The sequence below is a fragment of the Canis lupus genome, chromosome 3 (genome assembly GCF_003254725.2).
Source record: "Canis lupus dingo isolate Sandy chromosome 3, ASM325472v2, whole genome shotgun sequence".
NCBI classification, from domain to species: Eukaryota; Metazoa; Chordata; class Mammalia; order Carnivora; family Canidae; genus Canis; species Canis lupus.
In genome coordinates, this window is record NC_064245.1 from 13941534 (window position 1) to 13967079 (window position 25546).

At 33.4% G+C, this 25546-nt stretch overlaps 1 protein-coding gene across 8 annotated transcripts in view; it reads left to right on the forward strand.

Annotated features, from left to right (window-relative positions):
* Nucleotides 1-25546, forward strand: part of SKIC3 (SKI3 subunit of superkiller complex) — an 80190-nt gene that overhangs the window by 30044 nt on the left and 24600 nt on the right. For all 8 annotated transcript variants that reach the window (XM_049108201.1, XM_049108202.1, XM_025438182.3 and 5 more), the window contains 20 exons: nucleotides 74-213; nucleotides 2072-2158; nucleotides 2411-2514; nucleotides 2977-3103; nucleotides 4185-4364; nucleotides 4679-4803; nucleotides 6700-6953; nucleotides 8097-8199; nucleotides 10344-10520; nucleotides 10647-10791; nucleotides 10960-11038; nucleotides 11138-11199; nucleotides 11310-11366; nucleotides 12799-12867; nucleotides 14972-15046; nucleotides 15663-15804; nucleotides 18667-18760; nucleotides 21133-21210; nucleotides 24168-24292; nucleotides 25082-25205. In XM_049108201.1, coding sequence (XP_048964158.1) covers nucleotides 74-213; nucleotides 2072-2158; nucleotides 2411-2514; nucleotides 2977-3103; nucleotides 4185-4364; nucleotides 4679-4803; nucleotides 6700-6953; nucleotides 8097-8199; nucleotides 10344-10520; nucleotides 10647-10791; nucleotides 10960-11038; nucleotides 11138-11199; nucleotides 11310-11366; nucleotides 12799-12867; nucleotides 14972-15046; nucleotides 15663-15804; nucleotides 18667-18760; nucleotides 21133-21210; nucleotides 24168-24292; nucleotides 25082-25205 — 2347 coding nt within the window. The remainder of the gene's footprint in view (nucleotides 1-73; nucleotides 214-2071; nucleotides 2159-2410; nucleotides 2515-2976; nucleotides 3104-4184; nucleotides 4365-4678; nucleotides 4804-6699; nucleotides 6954-8096; nucleotides 8200-10343; nucleotides 10521-10646; nucleotides 10792-10959; nucleotides 11039-11137; nucleotides 11200-11309; nucleotides 11367-12798; nucleotides 12868-14971; nucleotides 15047-15662; nucleotides 15805-18666; nucleotides 18761-21132; nucleotides 21211-24167; nucleotides 24293-25081; nucleotides 25206-25546) is intronic.

Here is a 25546-nt window from a genome sequence, read left to right on the forward strand (position 1 = left end):
TTTATCATCCTTAATAAGAAAAAAAGAGAAGTAATATGATTGTCTTCATTCAGATCTCCTTAATTTTTGTCAGCTCTGAAGAATATAGATAATCTTGGTGTGTCTGGTGGCAGTCTTCATCAGAAGAATCTTTGTCTCCGTTTGAAAGCAGAGGCTTTGATTAAACTCTCAGATTATGAATCTTCAGTGGAAGCAATTTGTGCTCTTGATCAGGTAGTTTTACCAGGTTTTTCTTTTCAACTTTATTTTTTCCAGTCAACCAGGCATCAACCGCTCTCCCTTTACAAGTATTTATTTTGAAACAAATTTTGTGTTAGAGGTATGAATTCATCACATCTGCATTTTCTAAATCATTCACACACTTGGAAACTGCTAAAGTTATTTGCCTCATGGTTAAGTACTTACAATGTTCTTCATATGATGCAATTTATTTCTTTAGTATTGTTCTTCCTGTCTTTTTCTCTTTTTGCCCTCTTACATTATTACTACTTGGTTATTATTAATTTGGGATCCTACAGTTTTTCCTCCAGAAAAGATTTCAAAGATTATTGATAAGAACAATGAAGGACACAGTAACTTCGTGGTAGACAGTATTGTTTATTTATTTTTTCAATTTAAGAAAACATAAGGAGATTGATGTTTAAGGAGGAACCCTGTCTTAATGTTTTTGGTTCAAACAACTTGAAAATCCCTTGCAAAAAACTTACTAGTAAATTATGAATTATAAGAATATGGTGCTTTTAAAGATTTTTGTCAGACAGAGGCTATTTTTTATCTAAAATTAAATTATATCACTCAGTTTATTTTGGGGTTTTGAATTTTTAAAATATCATTGTTTAGTATGTTTCAAAGGGCTTTTGCATTTCATAATATTTCATTAAAATTAGAACAGTTGCCAGCATCCTTCAAGAACTAATATCTTAATTTCTTATTTTCTACTTGCCTTCTGCCAATAATGAAAATGAATTTTGTGTGAATGCTTTGAGGAGATCTTTCTAATTTTTTTTTTTTTTTGTGGAAAAATAAAGTTTCTTGGATAGCTAGTGAAGTCCAGGTCTGAAACAGAAAATGTATAGGATGAGCCCAGGATATCTTAGAATGCTAGAAAGCAAGGAAACTATAAAAACCTACTAGGATTGATTATCATTGGCTAAAGGGAAGTTTGAGCACCAGTAGCTATGGCAGATCAAAGATATCAAGCATGTTTAAATTCATGTATTCAAAATGATGCAAAAAAGTCAACAAAACATCCTCAATAAATTCTATGGAGGATGCCAAGGAACCATTTGGAAAGAATCAAAGTATTTGACCTGTCTTTCCTTTATGAACTGTTCCTCAGAATAATCAAATAGATAATGAGAGGAGGGAAATTTTTTTGTTGTTGAAATATTCTATCGATAAGGAAAGAAGGAATATCGAATTAGAAAATCACCATTTTGTTATCTGTAATGAATTAATAGATCTAGGCATTGAGGATCAATGGTTGCTAACATCATCAAAAGAAAGAACCATACATAACCAGGTGCATGTATGCATGAGGTATTCCTGTCAAAGCATCAAGCCTGATTCATATTAAGTGTTTAGGCCTAACTACTAATTACAGAAGATATAGGGGACCAAAGGACATGTCAGGACCATGAGACTCCATTCAGTAAAATCCGGGCTGTGAGAAATTGTAACAAGTGCCCCTTATTTTTCAACAATTTAATTGTAAGGGAGTAAAAAAGAATGGAAGGGAGCCCTATAAATTAAAGCCCTATAAATTAAAGATATCTGAGGTAATCTAAGCAGGAGGGTAGTGAAATGGGTGGAGGTATGTATGAGAAAAGATTGGCTTTGAGTTAATAATTTTGAAGCTGGATAATGAGTGCATATGGGTATACTATGCTCTAGTTTTTTGAAACGTGTTTGAAATTTTCTCTAATAAAAAGGTTACAAAGAATGAATGTGTTCATAGTGATAAAAATCAAGAACTGTATGTCTTTATGCTCCTTGGTCTTTCTTTAATTAAAGTAAACATTGCTACTCTATTGAAAGAGACTTACAGCAGTTCTTTACATTTATTTTCTAGGTTTCTGATGCAAATAATATCCCAGGACTTTTGGTTCTTAAAAGCTTGGCCTATCTGAACAAAGGCTCCTTAGATGAAGCTTCAAAGGTTGGGTTTTTTCATTCAAACTGGGAATTTTTGAGTGGGGAGGGGAGAGGGAAAGAGAGAATCTCAAGCAGGCCCATGCCCATTGCAGAGCCTGATGTGGGGCTTCATCTCACAACTTGAGATCATGACATGGGCCAAAATCAAGGGTCAGATGCTTAACCAATTGAGCACCCAGGCACCCCAAAATGGGAATATCTTAAAGCCACAAGTGACTTTATTTGGGTAACGAATTGACAGATATCTACTTTATAGATTATGGAAGACCTTCTTTCTTCTTACCCTGACCTAGCTGAAGTTCATGCCCTGGAGGCTTTGATTCATTTTACCAAAAAGGACTATCTACAAGCAGAGAAATGGTAAGGATAGATTTAGACTACTCCTAGATCTAGTCATATCTTAATTTACTCTATTTCTTAAAAATTTAAAATGAGTACGTTTGATAAAGATCCGTTTTGTATAAATTTGATCGGTGTAAGCGTTAGTATTTCTAAAAATGTATTTAATATGTAGCACAGTACCCGTAAGAAAATTCCATAAAGCGTATGAAATTGAATTGATCATAATGTCAGTGAGCAGATATAATGTTTGATATGTCCTTCTATATACTTGGCACACTGGTAAAGCTAAAAGGCCATTGTGCTTTTATAAGCTCCTCTTCAAATAATATTTTTTCTCATTATAATCTAAATTCTAAAGTAATAACTTTTTTCTGATATAGCATCTTAGAATCACTCAGACTTTGTCCCAACTAGTTTTGTGTGCATGTGTGTGTGTGTGTGTGTGTGTGGGTGTCTTCTTACTTCCCTTTGGTGACTTAGCTTTCAGAGAGCTCTTGAGAAAGATCCTGAAGTTGCTGAATATCATTATCAACTTGGGTTAACATATTGGTTCATGGATGAAGAAACAAGAAAAGATAAAACTAAGGCTCTTACCCACTTTCTAAAGGTAAAATAGTGCTTCTATTCAATTCTTAGCCGAAATGGATTATAAAACCATAAGTAATAATCATACAAGTTATGCACTTAAAATTACTATTCTCTGAAATCTTTTTAATTTTTTTAGAAAGATTTATTTGAGAGAAAGAGAGTGTGCATATGTGCACACAAGTAGAAAGGGGAAGAGAGAGAACCTCAAGCAGCCTCCATGCTGAGCCTGGAGCCCGACTTGGGGTTTGATCTAACAACCATGAGATCACGACCAGATTCAGAATCAGGAGCCAGATGTTTAACTGATGGCATCACCCAGGTGCCCCTGAACTGATTTTTTTTTTTTAACTAGACTGTTTTTGATATTTGATCTCTCACATATAAAGTTTTGTGAAAAATGTTATATGGGTTTTTAAGGAGAAAATAAAAATATAAAAGCTACTTATTAAAAAACACATAGAAAATGAGACATAATTATCTCTAGAAGAGAATATTGTTTTTAGGTAATTTCCACTGTAATAGTGTGGGCATATATACTTTTAGATGTTTAATTTCTTTCTTTTTTTTTTTTTTTAAATGATTATTTATTTATTTATTTGACACAGAGAGAGAAAGAGAGCACACACAAACAGGGGGAGTGGGAGAGGGAGAAACAGGCTCCTCTCTGAGCAGGGAGTCTGACTTGGGGCTTGATCCCGGGACCCTGAGATCATGACCTGAGCTGAAGGCAGATGCTTAACTGACTGAGCCACCCAGGTGCCCCAGATGTTTAATTTCTTATATTTTAGATATTAAAGATCTAAAAGTCTTACATTCTTATCTTGATTCACCAAAGAAGATTAATGTAATAGTAACTCTAACTTCACATTTCTTTTTAACAAAGATACAATATTTTTACATTTGTTTGCATTCTATAAGCAATGATAACCAGCTTTCCTGTTGCTTTAAATCTTACATTAAAGAATGTGTTGGTATACTTTGGTATGTTTAATTACAGTGTCCCATTTTTCTTTTAACCTGTGTATTTATTTTTTGTGTTCTTAAAAAGAACCACCCAGGCAAACTTTAATATGGTGTTGCTATCAATCTTTATTTCAAAGGCTGCCAGGCTGGATACATACATGGGCAAAGTTTTCTGCTATTTGGGTCATTACTACAGAGATGTGGTAGGAGATAAAAACAGAGCCCGTGGCTGTTACAAGAAAGCTTTTGAATTAGATGATACTGATGCTGAATCTGGAGCTGCAGCAGTTGACTTAAGTGTGGAACTTGAAGAGATGGTATGTCTAATAACTTAAACACTTTTGTTTTTTTATCCTGAGTATAGAAATAGAAATATTTTTATATGTGGGTACTTGAAAGTTATTATTTTTATTTTTCTTAGTAGATGCAGTAGAAATATTTTTACCAATGTTTATAAATTTTCTTTTCACTGATGAATTGTTTCATTGGTGTTCATCATTTACTGTTGAAACTGTAGTCAGTATATTCCAGTGTAAGTTTAAAAAAAATTGGAAGTGGTAAATGAAAATACGTTTGGGTACTTTACATGGGTGTTGTGTATTTTTATGATATTCGGTAACTCTAATTTCAGGAAACAGCCTTAGCTATTCTAACAACAGTAACTCAGAAGGCAAGTGCTGGAACAGCAAAATGGGCCTGGCTTAGGCGAGGACTATACTATTTGAAAGCTGGTCAACATTCTCAAGCTGTGGCTGAGTAAGTCACTTTATTATATTTAAACTGTCAGCGTATTGGTTCCTTATAAATTAAAGTCTGTTTATACCCCAAGTGGATTTTACAAGTTGCCTCATTCCAGTTATATTTTGAGAGAAGAAATAGCAAAATTTATTTATAGTTGAATGGTTCTCATTATCTGCAAGGCACTGAAATTGCATAACTGAATTAAACGATGTCCAGTTGTTAAGGATAGCCGTTCTAATGAAGTAAGGTCTTCCTACTATTATAATAGGTTATCAGTGGAAACAGGAAATGCTAGAAAGCAGACACTGATGCCTTTGTTGTTTTCCCACTGATATTCTTTGTTTTGGGTCAGGAGATGCATTTTACAGCTTAAAGTGCCTATGGACTGGCTCGTTTTTTTAGTCATTTGGTATAAACTATCAACTACTTAAGAACAAATGAAATAGAGGAGCCTCACTGGTTCAGTGGGTAGAGCATGCTATTTAATCTAAAGGTCATTAGTTTAAGCCCCAACTCTATTGGACATAGAGTTTACTTTAAAAAAGGAATAAATAAAAAAAAAAAAAAAAAAAAAAAAAAAAAAAAAGGAATAAATAAAATATATTTAATAGTAATAAAATATAATAATAGTAATATATAGGTAAAGAGGATTAAGTGGTACAGATTTCCCATTATAAAATAAAGCACAGGGATGAAAAGTGCAGCATACAGAATATAGTCAACAATATTATAATAACTTCATATGGTGACAAATGGTAACTCTGCTTATCATAGTGAACATTTCATAGTGTCTGTAAATTTCAAATCAGTGTGTTATACACTTGAAACTAATATAATATTGTATGTCAACTGTACTTCAATTACAAAAAAATTAAAAACAAAGACTTTCTGTTTACCAGGAAATGTACCAGAGCATTGACATTACCTAGCAATGAGAATATAGCATCTATCAATTTAATTAAGTTTATAAGACCTCAGTCTGCATATAGAGTTTTTTGGTTATACTATAAGAGAAAAATTTCATTTATTACTATAATCACACTGAAAACTTAAAATTAATACTTAAGTGTGAGTGATCACAATTCACTATAAGCTTTGTATATTTTCTTTTTAGAAAGGATTATAAAGTACTTTTTTTCAAACCTAACAAATTGTTGTAGCATAGTTATTTTTTCTTCTAGTTTGTAAAAACATTAATAAATATATATATTTAGATCAATATAAATTTTCTGATTTATGTGAAGACATTAACAAATATAAACATTAACAAATAAATATATTTAGGTTGAGATTAATTTTCTGATTTATGTAAATTCCTAGAATCTGGTAATATTTGTGTTTTGATGACAGGATCAGTATGGGGGTTATTAATTGTCATGAGGCATATGGAGATACATACCTATTCTGGTGGGAAACTGGGATTCTCCCAAATAGTCAAGGAAAAAAAAATTCTGGTCAGCACTTGTTCAAAAAAGTATTTTGTTCTTACTCATTCCAAATTTGGAATAAAATTTCTTAGTATTAATATGAAGTTATAAAAAAATAAATTCAAGTTACAAAAGGAACAGGTATTCCTGCTTTATTTTTTTTAAAGATTTATATATTTATTAGAGAGTGCAAGATGGGAGAAGGAAGGGCAGAGGGAGATAATCTCACACAGACTCCCTGCTGAGAGTGGAGCCCAAGACGGGGCTCCATCCCACATCTCCGAGATCATGACCTGAGCTGAAATCAAGAGGCGTCACTCAACCAAGTTAACCACCCAGGTGCCCTGTATATCTGCTTTAAATAGCACTTTTATAAATAGAAGAAACCATGGGTATATGTGATTCCGTTGAATTACTTATATTTTCTTTTCAAATATGGGAAGTAGTTTACTTTCAGTTCTCTTACTATTTACTGAAATTTTAGTTTACAGGCAGCATTAAGGGCAGACCCAAAGGACTTCAATTGTTGGGAGTCATTAGGAGAGGCCTACTTAAGCAGAGGTGGCTATACCACAGCTTTGAAATCCTTCACAAAAGCCAGTGAGCTGAACCCAGAATCCACATACAGTGTGTTTAAGGTTGCAGCAATACAGCAAATCCTAGGCAAATATAAGGAGGCGATAGCTCAGTACCAGCTGATCATTAAAAAGAAAGAAGATTATGTGCCGGCTTTGAAAGGTAATTTTTTAATAGCTCCACTTTTGTATTACTGAAGTATAAAATCTTTGAGTAAATTTCCTAAATGTATTTCATGACCTGAAAAGGACTTCCTTAATCAACAGCAAATGTCTTCTTTCATAGACCTCTTATGGTGTGGCTTGTTATATAGGTTTGAATATAGAAAGATCAAATCTTGTTTTGTAACAGTAAATAAATAGTCATATGATAAACATTTAACTTTTAGATCAAATATGATAGCTATTTGATCTAAAAATAGATCTTAAAAAAAGAGTTTCCCTGCTGTTATATTTTGATAATTAATCTACTATGTGTTTAGAATATCTCAATACCTTTTAATTACTCTTTAACCTATAGGAATTTTTTTTTTCATTTTTTGAACTTTAGGGGCAACTTATGTTGTTTTTTAATTATCTAAATTAATTTCCGTTTCTTCATACATACCTTATCCTTCTTAACAAATGCCTTTTGGTAATACAAATTTAAACACCACCATCCATATATAACCTAAATTTTTAATGATTATATTTAACCATTTAAAAAAAAACTTGGAGCCCATTATATGTCCTTTACTCCATTTCTTTTTCCTTTTTTAATGGAACAATGAGGTTTAAGTCAGAAATAGTATATGTTGTAAGTGATAAGTAATTTAGGTCTTGAAAAGATTTTTCTAAATTTTGTAAAACTTACCTCAAGAGAAGAATTCACATTTATTAAATCTTTACTGGGCACTTTAGGAAATTACTATTTCATTTAATTTTTACAGTAAAATTTGCTATTCAGTTTTGAATATAAAAAGATCAAGTCTTGTTTCAGAATAGTTAATGAATAGTAATATGAAGGAGAGAAACATTTAGTAGCATTTTCAGAGCTGAGGTTTTAAGAGTGAAGTAACTTGCCCAAAGTCAAGGATATTCTTTTCTATAGATTTTTATCGCTTCTAGTATGTTTACTCCAGCAGAACCCTACCATTTGAATTCCATACTAAATGCATGCAAGACCATACTTAATTTTTAATACAATACTACTGAGTTTTGTTTTTTGGAAAAGTGGCTTTAATATAACACGATTATGTTTTTTTGAAATTTATTCAAAGTGTTTCTTGTATGTGTTTTAATAACTACAAACTTAACCTGATTTTAGGTTTGGGCGAATGCCATCTCATGATGGCAAAAGCGGCTCTAGTCGATTATCTTGATGGGAAAGCTGTAGACTACATAGAAAAAGCACTGGAATACTTTACTTGGTTGGTATTATTCTTATTATTCGTTGTGCTTATTTTCTTAGAATTATAATAAAGCCAAAGTTAGAAAATCTTTCTGTGTTTATTCTGTTAATCATTATTTAGAATATCAAGCATAAAGAATAAGAGACTAGCCAGTGAATTCAGTAATATACAAACTGTATTAATTTTGCATTGGGAAATAGATAAAATTCCTGCTCTTAGTAGCAGCTGACATGCTGGATGCATAGGGAAAGGTGGGAGGAAGAAGCAGTCTGTAAGCAGGAGTAGCAGTACTCCCACATATCAGTGTTATATTCAATAGTAGAAGGCTGTTTTAGGTATATTTGTAGGGCTGAAGGTGAGGAGAAATGAGCAATTTGATTGTTTCTAGGGAGAATCGGTGTAGGGAAAAAGCGATGTCTATTATTAAGGGAATCAGAAAAATTTGAGTAAATCTGGTATTTTATAGAACTGTAAATTCACTAGCTAAATGAAATGTTATTTGTGGTAGATGATTTTTAAAAGGCCTCATGTTACACATACGTTTGAATAATTTTTTTTCTTAAACATCTTTCTTGTGCTCCCCTTCCTTTCTTTTCCTACTTGCCTTCTCTTCTGGTTCCTGTTGACTTGGTTGTTCGAGAATAGCTTTGCTTTGAGTATGAACCAAATGTGAAAAGAAAACTTCAGCCTTCTCTCTCCATAGATTTTTATTGCTACTTTTCAAGTCTCACATAATATAGATCTTTCCAAAGAGGAGAGGGTATCATGAAGAGAACATGCTTCGTTTCAACTAGTATTTAAGAGTAAATGTGAACCTTTGAGTGATGATGCTGAGGTACTGCCTTTCCAACAACGGGAAGTTTTGTTCTGGGTAGTGTGTAGCATTCACAGTCGATTATTTGGAGGTATATAAAACTTTTTAAAGAGATAATCCCCAGATTTATGTTCACTTTTAGAAGTAAAAGTTCATATTTCCACAATTCTTATGTAAGGGTGATAGAAGTTATTTTACTTCAAAGGTATTTCATTTTTTATTAAACTTAAAAGGAAGTAAGAGTTTAGGTTGTTGAAATTGCCTGTTTCTTTTTTTTGCCTTTATTTTCTTCTTTCAGGCTGTCACTTTTATTTTTTATTTTTAGGTATTTTTAATTTAATTTTACTTTTTTTTTTTTCACCACAAGTGTACTCTTTAATCCCCATCCCCTATTTCCCCACCCTCCTACCCACCACCCCTCTGGTAGCCATCAGTTTGTTCTCTGTACTCTATTTCTTGGTTTGTCCCTCTTCTGTTTTGTTTTGTTTTGTTTTGTTTTTTTCTCTTTGCTCGTTTGTTTTGTTTCTTAAATTTCTCATATGAGTATGATCATATGGTATTTGCCTTTCTCTGACTGACTTGTTTTGCTTAGCATTATACTCTCTATCATGCTGTTGATTTTAGAAATTATGCTAAGATATTTAGGCCGAGGAACTACAAATAGTGTTGTCCTTCCTCCTAATCCTCACAGTGGGCTTTCAGTGATGACTGCCATAATTAATCTTATTTCTCAGGAAGTTATTGGAAAATGATTTTTGGCTGGACTCTTTTAGTAGAAAAGGCTATGAGAAATGTTCCATCTGCTTGTCCATCTGCCAGTAACATAGCTGTTTATAATAGCTGATTATTGAGACTTGGCTTAAGTGAAATTGTCGTGTTTTATTTATAAGATCTTGAGAAGAGAAATCTGAAGAGAAATGGATAGCTGAGATTTTTCTCATTCTAAAACGAAGTGACCTTTATCATCATCATTAATATTTTTATTTACTCTTTTAAGGTTATGTATTCAGTCTTACTTGCTTCAATAAATATGGGTTTTCACATTTTCATATTTAGCTTTTCGGTAATCCTAGTCACAGAACTTAAAAATCCTTTGGACCACCAAATATATTTAATATATTATACATTTGCCAGTTTTTTTATTTGATAATCAATTCTTTCTCCTTTCCTCCCTTCTTTTCTTCTTCCCAATAGGGAGGTGATAAGATGTAATCCATTAGGAAAGAATTTAGTAAAGCATTCACTGCACTTAACCAAGAAAGTAAATTCTTAATCAAGATTGTAATGAGAGATAAATTTCACATTTTTTGAAGAAAGTTTATAAGAATCACACTGTTTATTTTTTTAGGGCTCTGCAGCATCAAGCTGATGTGTCTTGCCTTTGGAAGCTAGTTGGGGATGCTTGTACCAGTCTGTATGCTGTCTCACCGTCTAAAGTGAATGTTAAGGTTTTAGGAGTCCTGCTAGGTCAGAAAGAAGGAAAACAAGTATTAAAGAAGAATGAGCTCCTCCATCTTGGAGGAAGGTAATTTACAAAGATTACCTTCTAACTACCTTTTAACTAACAAAGATTACTTAAAGACATTTACTTTGAATTAGAACATTTTTAACATTTTAACAAAATGTAACATTTATTTTTATATTTCCACAGGTGTTATGGTCGTGCATTAAAACTGATGTCTACATCTAATACTTGGTGTGATCTTGGAATTAATTATTATCGCCAAGCACAAAATCTCACAGAAGCAGGCAACAATACAAATGATCTAAAAGAGTTGTTGGAGAAATCTTTACATGTATGGTTTTGAGAATTTTTTTGTAAACTTTTAAAAAAACTAAGTGCTTTTCAGATAGATGGTTTTTGATAAAGTAGATACTGTCGTGTTTTCACATAAAACCACATTTATTTTGATATAAATGCTGATATTCCAAGATATAAAAATTAATCTAATTTTACTTTTCAGTGTCTGAAAAAGGCAGTGAGACTTGACAGTAAAAATCACTTATACTGGAATGCACTTGGTGTGGTTTCATGTCACAATGGTAAGAACTGAGTAACACTTCAATATTTTTAGAATATTAGAGAATAGAATACTGTTTCAGGTAATAAAATTCAGTTTCATCAAATTCTGTATTTTGCAGGTATTGGAAATTATGCCCTTGCTCAACACTGTTTCATCAAGTCAATTCAATCGGAACAAATTGTGGGTGTTCTTTGTGTCTGTCTATGATAAAGAACTTCAAAATTTAATGTTCATAATTTTCTGAGACTGCCATGTAGGCAAGGACCTAATTGTATTTATATGTCTTTTAGAATGCTGTTGCATGGACCAACTTGGGAGTGTTATACCTTGCAAGTGAAAACATTGAGGTAAATGTGTTGTTTTGTCATATTAAAAGTAAAAATGAAAAAAAAAGTAAAAATGTTCTTTATATATGACCTCTTTGTAATCGCTCAGCTTCTTGTGGAGAAATACTTTGAATATTGCTATCGATTGAGCATACTCTCCTGTATGCTAGATAATTGATGGCATTCCGCTTATTATATTGAATAATGAATGTAAAATTTATTTTCCTTTCCATACAACTGAAGAAATTTTGGTTTTATCATTATGTTGGGTTTTCGTTTAAAGATCAGAACAATTCTGTTGTGAATTATGTGGGTGCTTTTCTTTTTTATGTGTACACATGTAAAAAGAGTCTGGTGTAGACTCTGTTAGGGATGGGGTGATGAAGTAAGGGAAATGATTAGTACTGTCTTGCAGCTTAAATTTAACCAATGCTTGTGATTTAGATTTGGCTTTAGTGAATATTAATTCCTTTAGATACCACAATCTGATTTGTCATACTTGAACAGTTGTGTATTAGAGAATTGGAAATACAGTAATTGGAAAGGTGTTTGTAGATCATGTTTAGAAGTTTCCAGAAATCTGTAGATAATAGCACATCTGTACTATTTTGTGATCCAGCTATTATATTGAATATCATCCTTTTAAAATAGTAGCTTCAGTAATATTTTCAGGGATAAATTAAGTCACTGCAAAAATTGCTTCAGAAGTCTAAATAGAATGAAGGAGAATATTGATTTGAATCTTAAAATATGTGAAAATAGTTTTTAAACATTTAAAGCTAGATCTTAGTTAATAAGCTATGAATGTAGTTTTATGATAGCACAACTCAGTTGCTGTCCATGAACTATTTTTTCATAAGAAAAATAAGACCGTTTCCTGTTAATGTTCGTAATAATCCATTATAGATTATTGAGAAAACAGTATAAGGCAGCATATAACAATAAGTATTTATAGCAGAAAAATAAGCACATAACTTACTGTGTCCAAGTGAGGTATCTTTAAAGTTTCCTGACTGCTTAGCAGAGATTTATGTTGAATTTTTTTTTTTTTTTTTGCCCAGTAGCAGATATGTGTCCTAGACCTCACTGGTTGTTAGTCCTTATCCTACCAGTTAAGTTTCAGAAGAAGGCAATAGATAATTCTGTCAAACTAGTGGCTAACAAATGGATGGGTGATTGGTTAGAAGTTATACAGATTATGAGATGCATCCCTATATGCCTTTCACTGGCGACAGAACACCTAAGCCTGTAGAGAGATCTTTTGTACCCAGGAATTTTTAGAACTGTGTAGTTAAAACACTTTTAAACATTGCTAGTTGTGTTTAAGCAATGAAGTTTTAGGTTATAAGTGTTTATGTTGACCAGTGTGCTTGTGCTTGTGCTTTTTAAACATTAGCAGTTTAATATAAGTTAATAAAATGACATATATTATTTTTTTGACTTTTTTTCCTAGCAAGCTCATGAAGCTTTCAAAATGGCTCAGTCTCTCGATCCATCTTATTTAATGTGCTGGATTGGACAAGTAAGATATATAACATATGGTTATTAACAATCCTAGGATATAAACCTATTAAATAACGATGATAATGATAACAGGTAACATTTGAGGACTTCCTTTGTGCCAGTCACTGTGCTAATCTCTTGGTATATATTATTTCTGTTACTCTTTCATCAATCGTTTGTATTGTGCTCAAGGTCATACAACTTATAATGAGTAAACTTTGATTTGGGGGACTTTGAGCCCCATTAGTCTAACGTTATGCTAAAAGAAACCCCAGAATTCTGTTATTTAAATGCACATCTACCAGAAAAATGGACATTGACAAAGATAATTTGATTATGTTTTCCTATTTTTCTGTAAAATCTTTGTATTTGATTTGATGGTTGTTTATGAGCATTCTTCCTTTGCTCCCCCAAAGTTTAGATTTTTGTAAAACTGCCAAATAGAAACCAGGACACTCAGTTACGAGTATGAGTCTGTCACTGACTGTTTTATATTAACGTATCACTGCTGGATTTCATTTTTCTTACTTGAAAGGGCTTGGACTGAGTGGCTGCCAAGATCTTATCTAGTTGAGAAGTTGTAATGAATTAGTAAGTGGTTGATTGTTTTGGTTCAGAGAATAGCAGGAGCATCACCCATATCAGGAAATCAGTAATCAGAGTTTAGATATGTTTTATTCTACTTTTGACTTTTGGGTCAAATTCTAGTTAATTGGTGAAGCAAGCAGAATTAGAAAGATAACTCTATGAACTGTGGTTCTATGAATTCTGGTAGCATCTGGGAGCAGTGGCATTACTACTAATCTCTGTGTAAGTTATTAGACTCAAGGGGCCCAAGAATGTACATTTCTAACTGTTCGCAGGTGCTGGTGCTAAGATCCAGGGACTTGATTTTTGAGTAGCACTGCTCTAGGTCAGGAGCTTTTGGATGCTAATCAGAGCCACCTAAGTATTCAAAAAATGTTTTTTCAATTCTTTTAAAGAAACTTATCATTTAAGTTTAATTGTATAATTCATTTTATATATTTTTTTTAATTTTTAAAATTTTATTTAAATTCAGATAATTAACCTATAATGTATTATTGGTTTCAGAGGTAGAGGTCACTGATTCAGCAGTCTTATATAATACCCAGTGCTCAATACATCACATATCCTCCTTAATGTTCATCATCCAGTTACCCCTTCCCATCCATCGACCCCCCAGTTTGTTTCCGATGATTAAGAATGTCTTATGATTTTTTATTCTTCTTTTTTTTTAAGATTTTATTTATTTATTCATGAGAGACACACAGAAAGAGAGAGAGAGAGAGCAAGGCAGAGACATAGGCAGAGGGAGAAGCAGGCTCCATGCAGGGAGCCCGATGTGGGACTCGATCCCGGGACTCCAGGATCTCACCCTGAGCCAAAGGCAGACGCTCAACTGCTGAGCCACCCAGGCATCCCCTGGTTTTTTTATTCTTAAAAATAATTTATTTGTGGCATTAACTGGTAGATTTAATTAAAATGGTGACAGTAGAAGTGAGACTTAGTATTTTTAAAAATAGTATTAGTAGTATATGATAGCTTAAAAACTCTAACTTTTTATAAAAGGTAGTTAAATTTGGAAGTAATTTTAACTTAGCTCATAGTCTATAAAATAAAGGGCATAGGAATGTTATTTAAAATTCTGAGGCACTTAAATATGTTGAGACTCTACCTCAGGTCTGTGGAAACTAGAAATATAGGGGTAAGGATCTCCTTTTTAAAAAAAAGCTTACCTAGGTGAATCTCAGGTGATTCTGTGATTAAGAACCCTACCCCAGACAAATACCAGTCTGAATGAATCCAAGGGTGAGAGGAAAGGGAGAAGGTAGTGCTTCATCAGTGTTCTGAGGAATTTTATATGGATGATTCCATCACTTTGTGGTTGCAGATAGAATTCTGAAAGCATTTGCCAATAAAGGACCAATTTAATAAATCATTCTGGTCCTCTGAGCCATGGGAATATAGTAACCAAGATTAAAAACAAAATTAACTCTGCTTTTAAACCTAGCTAGTAAACCTTTGGTTCTTCTAAGTAGTTTCACTTATTATTGTTATTATTCCTTTTAAACACATTAAGGACCTCTTTTTTCCTTTTATAGGCTCTTATTGCAGAGACAGTTGGAAGTTATGACACCATGGATCTTTTTAGGCACACTACGGAACTCAATATGCATGTAAGAATTTGACCGTTCTTGAGGATTCATTAATGAGTAAAGTAGTATGCTTGTTGAGGAAATAAATACAGAGTGATACCTGATGTTAATAAGAGAAATTATCTTTACATTTTATTCTTAGAAATAGATAAGCTGTCTTTAATGAACTTGTTGTTTTTGTCTTCTGTTACCCTTCAAAAGCTGATAAAAAGTGACATGGAATTTAATAAATACAGTGGTTCTGTAGAATTGAAACTGAGACTCTAGAAAAAATCAACATGAAATAAGAACTAGAGTTGGTTGACATTTCTTGATTATTTATAAAATGTTTTAGGACCCTTTTGATTTTAGTTTTATCTGTAAGAATGGTGCTGAGAAGGAAGTTATCCTTTTGGGTGAGGCTATTTTCTGCACTTTATTTAATTCCATTTTATTCTTTTACTTAGGGTTGGAGCCAGTGATTTAAATGTGCTCTTAGCTGTGTTGTATCACAGTGACTCTTCATTTAGAGACACTTAGCTGTTGACTTAAAGAACACTAAGATGTGATATTTACCGTATTGAAGTCTCTTATTTTATAATTTTTATTGATATATTTATTACCCTATGTTTACTTGTTAACTTTGTCTTTTTTATAGACTGAGGGAGCAATAGGTTATGCATACTGGGTCTGTACCACATTGCAAGATAAAAGCAACAGAGATACAGAGCTGTACCGGTACAACATCGTTCAGATGAATGCTATTCCAGCAGCACAAGTTGTTTTGAGTAAATACATAGGTAAGGTATTCGGTATTTGAATAACCATTGAAACAATTAAAAAAATTTTTTAAATTAGATAATTCTAAAATCAGTGTTAGAATTTGTTTTTTTTTTTTTTTCATTCTCCCAATGACCAAATAGTCTCCTTTTCAAATTATAGTATTGACTTTTGAAGAGTGATAAAAATTGTTGTTACCTAATGCTTACAATAAAACTGATTTCCATGTTGTAGTGGAAAGCATTTTGGAGCCTATTGGGCCTGAGTTGCTTCTGTTCTGTCTCTGCCATTTATTTCTCTGTAGTCTTAAGCCAAGTATTTTACTTTTCTTAACTTCTGTTAACCTTGGAAAGTAGAGATAATGATAGCTAGGTGGTACCCATGTGAAAATTAAATGAGATAATCTGCTTTAAATTCCAAAACTAGTGTGCTTCACCTCCCACTTTAACATCTGATTTTTCTTCAAGATATTGGAAAAATACGTTTAGGTTAAGGAAAAGGACAGAATGGTGAAGCTTCATTAACCATCTATTATAATAATTTCCTTTCTTTCTTAATAAAACTAGTGTTTTGTTTTGTTTTGTTTTACCAGTTTATTTATTTTTAAAGATTTTATTTATTCATGAGAGACATAGAGTCAGAGACAAAGGTAGAGGGAGAAGCAGACTCCCTGCAGGTAACCTGATCTGGAACTTGATCCCAGGACCCTGGGGTCACGCCTTGAGCTGAAGGCAGACACTCAACCAATGGGACCCAGGAGTCCCATTTTTACCAGTTTAATCTTGTTATTTGCAGCAACATGATTGGATCTTCATAGTATAATGCTAAGTGAATGAAGTCAAATAGTGACAGAGTCAAATAAGTCACAAGAAAAAAGCAAATACCATGTGACTTCACTCAAATGTGGAATTTAAGAAACAAAACAAATGAACATAGTTAAAAAAACAAGAGAGGTGACAAACTAAGAAACAGACTCTTAAGCATAGAGAAAAAACTGATGGTTACCAGTGAGGAGGTGGTAAGGGGATGGGTAAGATAGGTGATATTGACTGAGGGGTCCACTGATGACAGGTTGTGGGGGTGGAAAACTACCAATGGTTTAATCTCTGCACTTCCTCTTAGTAGCTATAATGAAACCTTGGCCATATTACCAGATTGAATTTTAGTTTCCTCATCTATAATACAAGAATGAAAGTATCTGCTGCTTAGGGTTTAAATGGGATGGTTTATACAAAATGTAATTCAGAGTACCAGGCCTACCCTAGATGATCAAGAATATTAGTTTCATTAGTCTTTTATTTATCCCTTGACAAAATTCTAAAGGAAGAAGTTTAAGCAGACGTATGGACAGTTGAATATTATGAAAATCATATATACTGAAAAGCAGAAGAGAAAATTTCTCATTATAGGTTATGGAGAGGACTGTAATATTCCTGCATTGGTCCTGGGACACTTGAGCAGAAGGCAGTTAGTTTACAAACATCAGCACTTGAGTACTAACATGTTACGCAGTATGCAAAATAAATGATTCTAAAGAATATCTAGGGCCTCTGTGAGGAGTGTATGGATCAAAAATTTTACTGTTAAGTTTCCATTAGAATGAGTAATATTTGTAAAGGATTTACACAAAGAGGTATATCTTTAGCTTTCTACAAAATTCAGATACCTAGAACAATTCCCTGATAGTTAGGCATAGCCTAGCTTTTTACTCTATGGTGGGGTCATAATCATATACTCATTTAAATTCAACTATATGTGACTTTGCCATAAATGAATGAATGCATGAACAAATGAATCAATAAGAAAGAGAAAGGAAGGGAGGAGCAGAAAAGAGAAGGGAATAAGAAAGAATGCAGGCAGTCTTTTTGTTTTGCTGACAGTTTGCCTCAGGGTGAGTATACTAGGAAGACATAAATCTTTCCTTAGTTTGACTCAGTTTTGGTGTCCCTCTCTTTCATGACTTCAGGATTTTTCAAGAATAACTTTGTGTGATTTTCACTTTATGCTTTAACCTTCGAGCTTATTCAGCACATAAATTGTGATTGTATTGTCCTTTGTTAAACAATTTAAGGGACTTGAAGGGTTATTTCCCAATACTACTTTTTTTTTATAAATTTGTTTATTTTTTAAAGATTATATTTATTTATTCATGAGACACAGAGAGAGAGAGAGAGAGAAGCAGAGACACAGGCAGAGGGAGAAAAGAGAGAGAGAGAGAGAGAGAGAGGCAGAGACACAGGCAGAGGGAGAAGCAGGCTCCATGTTGGGAGCCTGATGTGGGCCTCGATCCTGAGTCTCCAGGATCCCACCCTGGGCTTAAGGCGGCACTAAACCGCTGAGCCACCTGGGCTGCCCCCCAATACTACTTTTAAGTAAATCAGATGTGTTTCTTTCTCAGTATGTTACATACATTATGATGTTTATTGACATTAAAATTTCAAAACACTGCATTGAAAGTATCCAGGTCGTTCTGTGTTTCTAGTGTATAATACGGAGTTAACTTTTTTTAAACACATAAATTGAAACAGAACCATCAAGTAAATCATAGGAAAGATTAAGTGATTAGCCAAAGAACTGAATTTCCTTATAAATCTTATGACTAGTGTTAACATAAGCTGCAATTTAAAATATTAAACCTTTGGGGTTAAAAATGTTTAGACTTTAAGGCATAACTAGAAACTGTAAGTAATTATAAGATATTCAATAATTTAGAAGTTATAAAATGATTATTGGTATTTTATAGTCAAGATAAAAATCAGATTGTTCTTAAGACTGCCAGTGATCTTAGGAGGTAATTTGGTATTTAAGACATTGAAAATAAAACTAACATTTTACAGACACTAGCATGCACATGTAAAGAAAAGATATTTTTCGATTTTCAGAAAGAATTCAGAATTATGCTCCAGCTTTCACAATGTTGGGTTACTTAAATGAACATCTACAACTGAAAAAGGAAGCCGCAGATGCATACCGAAGGTAAACTCTTAGATTTAATTAAAAGGGTCTGGTTCTTACATATTATTTGGCTTTTTAAAATTTAGTCTCAGTTCATGAAGAAGGTACTAGACAAATATTCTGATTCCTTTCTTGATTTTGTTATGTATTATTACATCTTTGAAGGTGAAAAAATGCAGTTACAAATTTTCAGCTACATTTGGGTTTTTGTTGCTCATTCCAAGAAAGGGACAGAGAAGAGAAAAACACAAAAACAAAACTAAAAAAATCTCATCAGATTTTGTTTTAGAAAAACCTCTCACTTAATACTTTATCTAGTTTTATTAAAATATGTAGTTTCATTCACAGAAGAAGTGTGAACATTATGGTGTATTTGTTTGAATCACTTTAAGATCTATGTTTTTTTCATTCAATAGTTTTTTAACTGCTGTGTGCGAAGCATTGTCCTTGGCACTGGCAATTTAGCAGTGAAATAAAACAGACACGGCCTCCATTCTCATGAACCTCCTGTTCTGGTGGTGGGGAGGCATATGATCAGCTTATAAACATCTGTGATGGTAATAATTGCTAAGAAAGAAAATCAAAATGGGATAAAGGGCCAGGGAATATTAAGGTAGGTAGTCAATTTGAGACAGGTTTAATAGTGATAGGTTTACTAAGGAAGCACTTGAGGCCTGGCCTGAGTGAAGTGAGGCTATAAGCCATTTGGTTGAGAGAGTAGGAGCATCCAGGCATAGGGAACCGCAAGAGCAAGCACTCTCACACAGGAGTGGACTTGGCATGTTGAGCAAACAAAGACAGTGTGCTTGAGTGAAATGACCAACCAGGAGGGTGGTAGGAAATGAAATCAAGTTGAAGGTTTATTCTCTGCAAATGAGTTGATTGGTAAATAAAAAAATTACTATTTTTTTAAGATTTTATTTATTTATTCACGATAGACATAGAGAGAGAGAGAGAGAGAGAGAGAGAGAGAGGCAGAGACACAGGCAGAGGGAGAAGCAGGCCCCATGCAGGAAGCCCGACACGGGACTTGATCCCAGGACTTCAGGATCGTGCCCTGGGCCAAAGGCAGGCGCCAAACCGCTGAGCCACCCAGGGATCTCCCAAGAAAATTACTATTAATGTCATGAACACTAGATAAAAAGTTAAAAGACCTAATTGCATGTATCATTGCCCTAAATCTAAAAAACAGATACTTAGGGAAAGCCTTGTCAGATAAAAAATAATTGATGTGCCCCAAATGCTTTGCCATGTCCTTTTATGGATCTCTTGGTAGTTCAAAGGAGTCATCACTAGATGGTACTGGAGACTAAATAATTAAGAAGGTATTTTTCCAGGTGTATGTGGAGGTTTATAAAAAACCACAATTCTATTTCTTTTGATGTCACAAAAAGATTACCTGTAAAGAAACTAGAAATACGGTGGAATACAACAGTGAGCAGGATTTGCAAACAAAGAAAACTAGACAGCTTTAGAGGGCTGGCTATACATACTTATACATACTGTAATCACAAATACTGTGAATCTAACACTTAGTTATACATTCAAGTTAAAACAGTAGCTCCACAATCATATGGATATGCACCACTCTTCCCTTGACTGATTACTGCTCTCGTTTTCTGCCTTAAACAACGATTTGAGGCTTAAAACCACAAATTATGTATAAATTTAACCATTATAGTTTTTACTGTATAATACTTTTAGACTTCTTTAGCAAATATTTGTTTTTCATGTAACATCATAGATATTAAAAGCTCTCCTTAGGTATTTCTCCCTAGATAATCCTTTTCAAACAGAAAAGAAAATTAAAAACAAAAATCACTACATATCCAACTCCTCTTAGTTGTTAAGACATTTTTCTGCTTGTCCAAAAGGGACTGAACACAAGACGGTAAAAATAAGGCCTTTAGGGACTCCTTATGATTCTTTTCTTTCTTAACTAAGTATTGCTTAAATATTTTTTGGTATGTAACAGGTAAGGGCACATGACATGAAAGCACTCAAATTTCCTGGTTTCCTAACTCAAACTACTAATATAGGAATATTTTTAAGATTGTTTGCTATACACTTGAGATAATGTCAAAACTTAAAATTACAACACTGTTGTTTCCCATATTTATATTAAGTTTTTTGGAATATTTAAAACTCAAGTATGATAAATGATTTCATTTAGTAAGAGATCACCTTATTAATTTCCTGATAGTCTAAAATCTAAGTATTAATTGCTTTTGTTGTGCCAACTTAACTGATATATGAAAAAGTTGTTATGACAAGCATTAAAGAATTAGAATTGAATGAAGAAACCAAGAATCTACAGATTCTGCTAAGGAAGAAGAATAAAAGAATGCTATTGCACATAGGTAACTTAAAATACCTTGTTCTTTTTTTTTAAGGGCAATGTTATTATTACAGACTACAGAAGACCAAGATACTTATAATGTTGCAGTAAGAAATTATGGCAGATTGTTATGGTAAGCATATCTCTTCCCATTAATTGTGAATTTATTAGATTTTTCTGGTGAAAGCTATGGGACTAGTGAGGTGGTGATGAATTTCCAGAGTAGTGGGACATATATAAATTAGTGGGCTGATTATCTCCCAAGGATACATAATTTCCTCAATACTGGGGTTTGTTAATAGCTTCCTGCACCTATATGGATACCTAACACCACTGTGCTTTAGTAAGAAGCAGATTTAGAACTCACAGTTGTAGACTATACAAGAGAAGAGAGAGGCAGTTATTATCTGGTATAATACCACCCTAGTTAATTGAAAGAGGAATTGGATTTGCTTAGTGCTTATACTTACACCAGGAATGACCACTAGGGATCCAGAAACCTGTTAGAAATCATATCAAAAATTTTGATGTATGTGCATTTTGGGATGAAGAGTGAGCCATGTAGCTTTCTTCAGATTCTCAGACTTTTGACTTCAAAAAGAGCTTCAAAAAAAAAAAAAAGATTAAAACCCAGTTATTTTAGAGAATAGAATTAGGTCCAGAGAACAGACGTGTTTTGGGAGGTGTTCCTCAAGCTGAGAACTGCCCCTAAATTGAATGGTCTAGCTTCAATATATTGCTAAAAGTATAGTTTGATATTTTGAGGTTAGTGCCTATATATTTTATAAAGGTACAAAGTAGAGACCTGAAGTAGCCAGTTCTTTTCTTTTATAACCAAGTAAATGAATCCTATTCATAGATAGGAAAATATTATTGTTCTGACTACTTTTCCCTCCAATTTTTTTAAACTGTTGTGTTTAGGAGTTGAGTTTTGTCATTTGTAAGATTTTGTTGTAGCAGAAGATAGATAGGTTATAAGAAATTTTATAGAACAAGTATCTGTAGTTCTGGTTTCATATAATGTAAATATATTTTTTTAATTTTCATTTTTTATTTTTATTTTAAGGGAGGGGGAGGACAGAAGTAGGGGGAAAGGAGAGAGAATATTAAGCAGGCTGCCAACTCAGCACAGAGCCCAACATGGGGCTCTATCTCACAACCCTGAGGTCATGACCTGAGCCAGAATGAAGACCGTGCCACCTTGGTGCCCCATGATATAATGTAAATACTTTAGAAGAAAATCTGTATCTTCTATTGAAAATTTGTTTTTATTATAAAATATAGTAAACATGCAAAATGCTGTAAGTAGTATACAGCATAATTTAATGAATAGTCACTGCTCAAACATAACAGATCTTAAAATTGTCCATTGTCTTCAGGGTCTTTTTTCCAAAGAAAATATTGCAAATAAAATTGAAGCCCCTTGTGCCCTTCCTAGTTCTATTCTCTACAAAAGAAATCACATGTTTGAAGGTAGTGTTAATTAAAAGAAAAAAAACAAAACTTTTAATATATATGTATCCATAAACAATCTAAGGTAGCCTTCTTTCCTTCACCAAAATATTTCTCAAAATTTGAGTTTTTTGACTTTAAAAACTGTAAAATTTTTCGATTTTTAAACTCTTTCACCTTTATGAGATTAATTTTAAAATCAAAGACTGCCTGTATTTTTAGATCCCACACACACCTCCCCCAAGATTAAAAGGATTTTCTAAAAAAATTTCCAATAATACATTAAAAATAGAAAACACTTTCTGATTTATAGTGATGGATACCATAAATAAGAATCTCAAAGATATAGTGCATCCTTTCCAAGTGATGACAGCTTCTCTTCATTTTTAAATAAGCAAAACAATTATTTTTTGTTATTAAGAAGTATTGTACTCTGGGAGCGCCTGGGGCACAGTCAGTTAATTGTCTGACTCTTGATTTCGGCTCAGGTCATGATCTCAGGGTCCTGAGATTAAGCCTGGCATGGGGCTCTCCAGTGAGCAAGGAGCTTGCTCAAGCTCTCTCCATCCCTCTGCCTCCCTGTCTCCCCATCTGACCCTACTGCTCATGTGTCTTGCACTTTCTACAAAAAAAAAAGTAAACTTTTAAAAAAAGTATTGTATTCTAGTATCATATGTAACAAATTTTACTTTTCTTCCTATTAAATACAGAAAAGGTAATTTATAGTTTTGTCTGTGGAATCGAGTTTATCTTTATGCTCTCCAAAAAAAAAGAATGTGCAGGTAAACAATTTGCACAAAGACTAGGTTTTATTTTGACCAGGTATTTTATGATTTGTTAAGCTTGTCAGAGATGCTAGAACCATACTCTTAGGGTAATATTTAACCAATATATTAAGCTTAAAGAATTCTGTATAATAATCAACTTCAGGACAGCCTGGGTGGCTCAGTGGTTTAGTGCCACCTTTGGCCCAGGGCCTGATCCTGGAGACCTGGGATTGAGTCCCACGTTGGGCTCCCTGCATGGAGCCTGCTTCTCCCTCTGCCTGTCTCTCTCTCTCTCTCTCTCTCTGTGTGTGTCTCTCATGAGTAAATACATAAAATCTTTAAAAAAAAAAAAGTCAACTTTATTTTTATACTTTGGGATTTTAGTTCAAGTTTGTTTTTTGTTTTTTGTTTTTTAATTTTTTTTTAAGATTTTTTTATTTATTCAGAGAGAGAGAGAGACACAGGCAGAGGGAGAAGCAGGCTCCATGCAGGAAACCCGATGTGGGACTCGATCCCGGGTCTCCAGGATCACACCTGGAGGCTGCAGCACAGGCTGCAGGAGGCACCAAATTGCTGCGCCACAGGGGCTGCCCTCAAGTTTGTTAATAAGAAAGACACTTTGTAATTTTAGCAGAACTAATCATTTTCACAATTATAAAAAACAAAATGTGAAGTTAAATTGCCCCAGTACATCTTATTTGAAATGAATGATCTGTCTTCTGTTTTAATAGGTCTTTTCTATAGCTTTTACACTGATAGACGAAGTATGTGAAGGTATTGAAAGAACCTTCGTGTATAATCTTTCTGTATTCTTATGATATAAGCCAAAATTAAGTTTAATATTAAAAGTAAGTTATGTTTTGCTTCTTAGTTCCATTGGTGAATATGATAAAGCCATTCAGGCTTTTAAGTCAACACCCCTTGAGGAGTTAGAAGACATCATAGGTTTTGCACTGGCTTTATTTATGAAAGGCCTATATAAAGAAAGCAGCAAAGGTGAGTATGTTGCTTGAAGCTAAAGGACATATCTTACTTTTCCAGAGCTGAGTGGAATTGAATCACAACAGGATTACGTCCAGAAAAATGGAACACTGAATTGAGAATAGGGGTTGCAATGTTTATTAAAATCCATCTAGGATTCAGGAATGGTGTTAGGTACTTTTTGTCTGTTCCCTCCTTTAGTACAGTGGTATGTGAATAGTCCCTATAAGAGTATTATGAGCTGAGTATTATCCTAATTATTTAGATAAGGAAACTGAGGCCCAAGATCACTGAAGGTAGACTTAGTATTTGAAAGCAGGTCTTTGCTTAAATGTAAACTTGTGATAAATGAAGACCTTGACCATTGTTGGTAATAGTGTGTTTCATTTTCTTCAGAAATGCTCATTGAGTACATTTCATATATGTAGGTAGGCCCAACCTATGTGTGTGCAGTTTATTGTATCTACAACTTGATGGCATTACTGGTAGGCACATGGAAATTGTTGTGATATCTCCGTATCTGCAGGCCTTCACATCCCTTAAAGGCTTCCCTATAGATTCTAAAGATGGACGTTAGGGAATGTCTCAATAATCCTAACGATGTCCCCAGGATCACCTTGGAACAGCTAAACCAAGTTAGATTATTTAATATTTTTTTTTCCAGCCACTTGAAAGTAAGGAAATAAGATATAATTTTAGTTACAACTTAAAAAAAAATAGGATTAGAAAGGGAGAAATTTCACTGTTTGTCAATCAGTATTATGTTTATATTCTTTTGTTTTTGTTTCCAACTCTGTATAATAGCCTATGAGAGAGCCTTGTCTATTGTTGAATCAGAGCAGGACAAAGCCCATATCTTGACAGCTCTGGCGATAACAGAGTATAAACAAGGAAAAATGGATGTAGCCAAGACATTGCTATTTAAATGGTATGTACAGTTGACATTAAAACTTAACATTGCTTAAGATGCTTAAACATTGGATTAAAAACTGGAACAATGTAAAATGAAGTTTTTAATGTTGTAGGAACTTTTTGGAGAACAGAAGGGATTGGACTGACTCAGTTGTGAACTAACAGTCATAGGTGGAGGTAGAGATCATGGCTTAATTCTTAGCTCTGGATCCATCCAGTCCTTCAAAACCATCCTGTATTCTGTGTATATTATTTATTTTTTTTAAAAGAGTGATTGATCACCTGATCTAGTAGGATCTTAAAATTTTAATGGATAGAGTTCTAACTGGCTTATATTTTTTGGTCCCCAAGGAGATT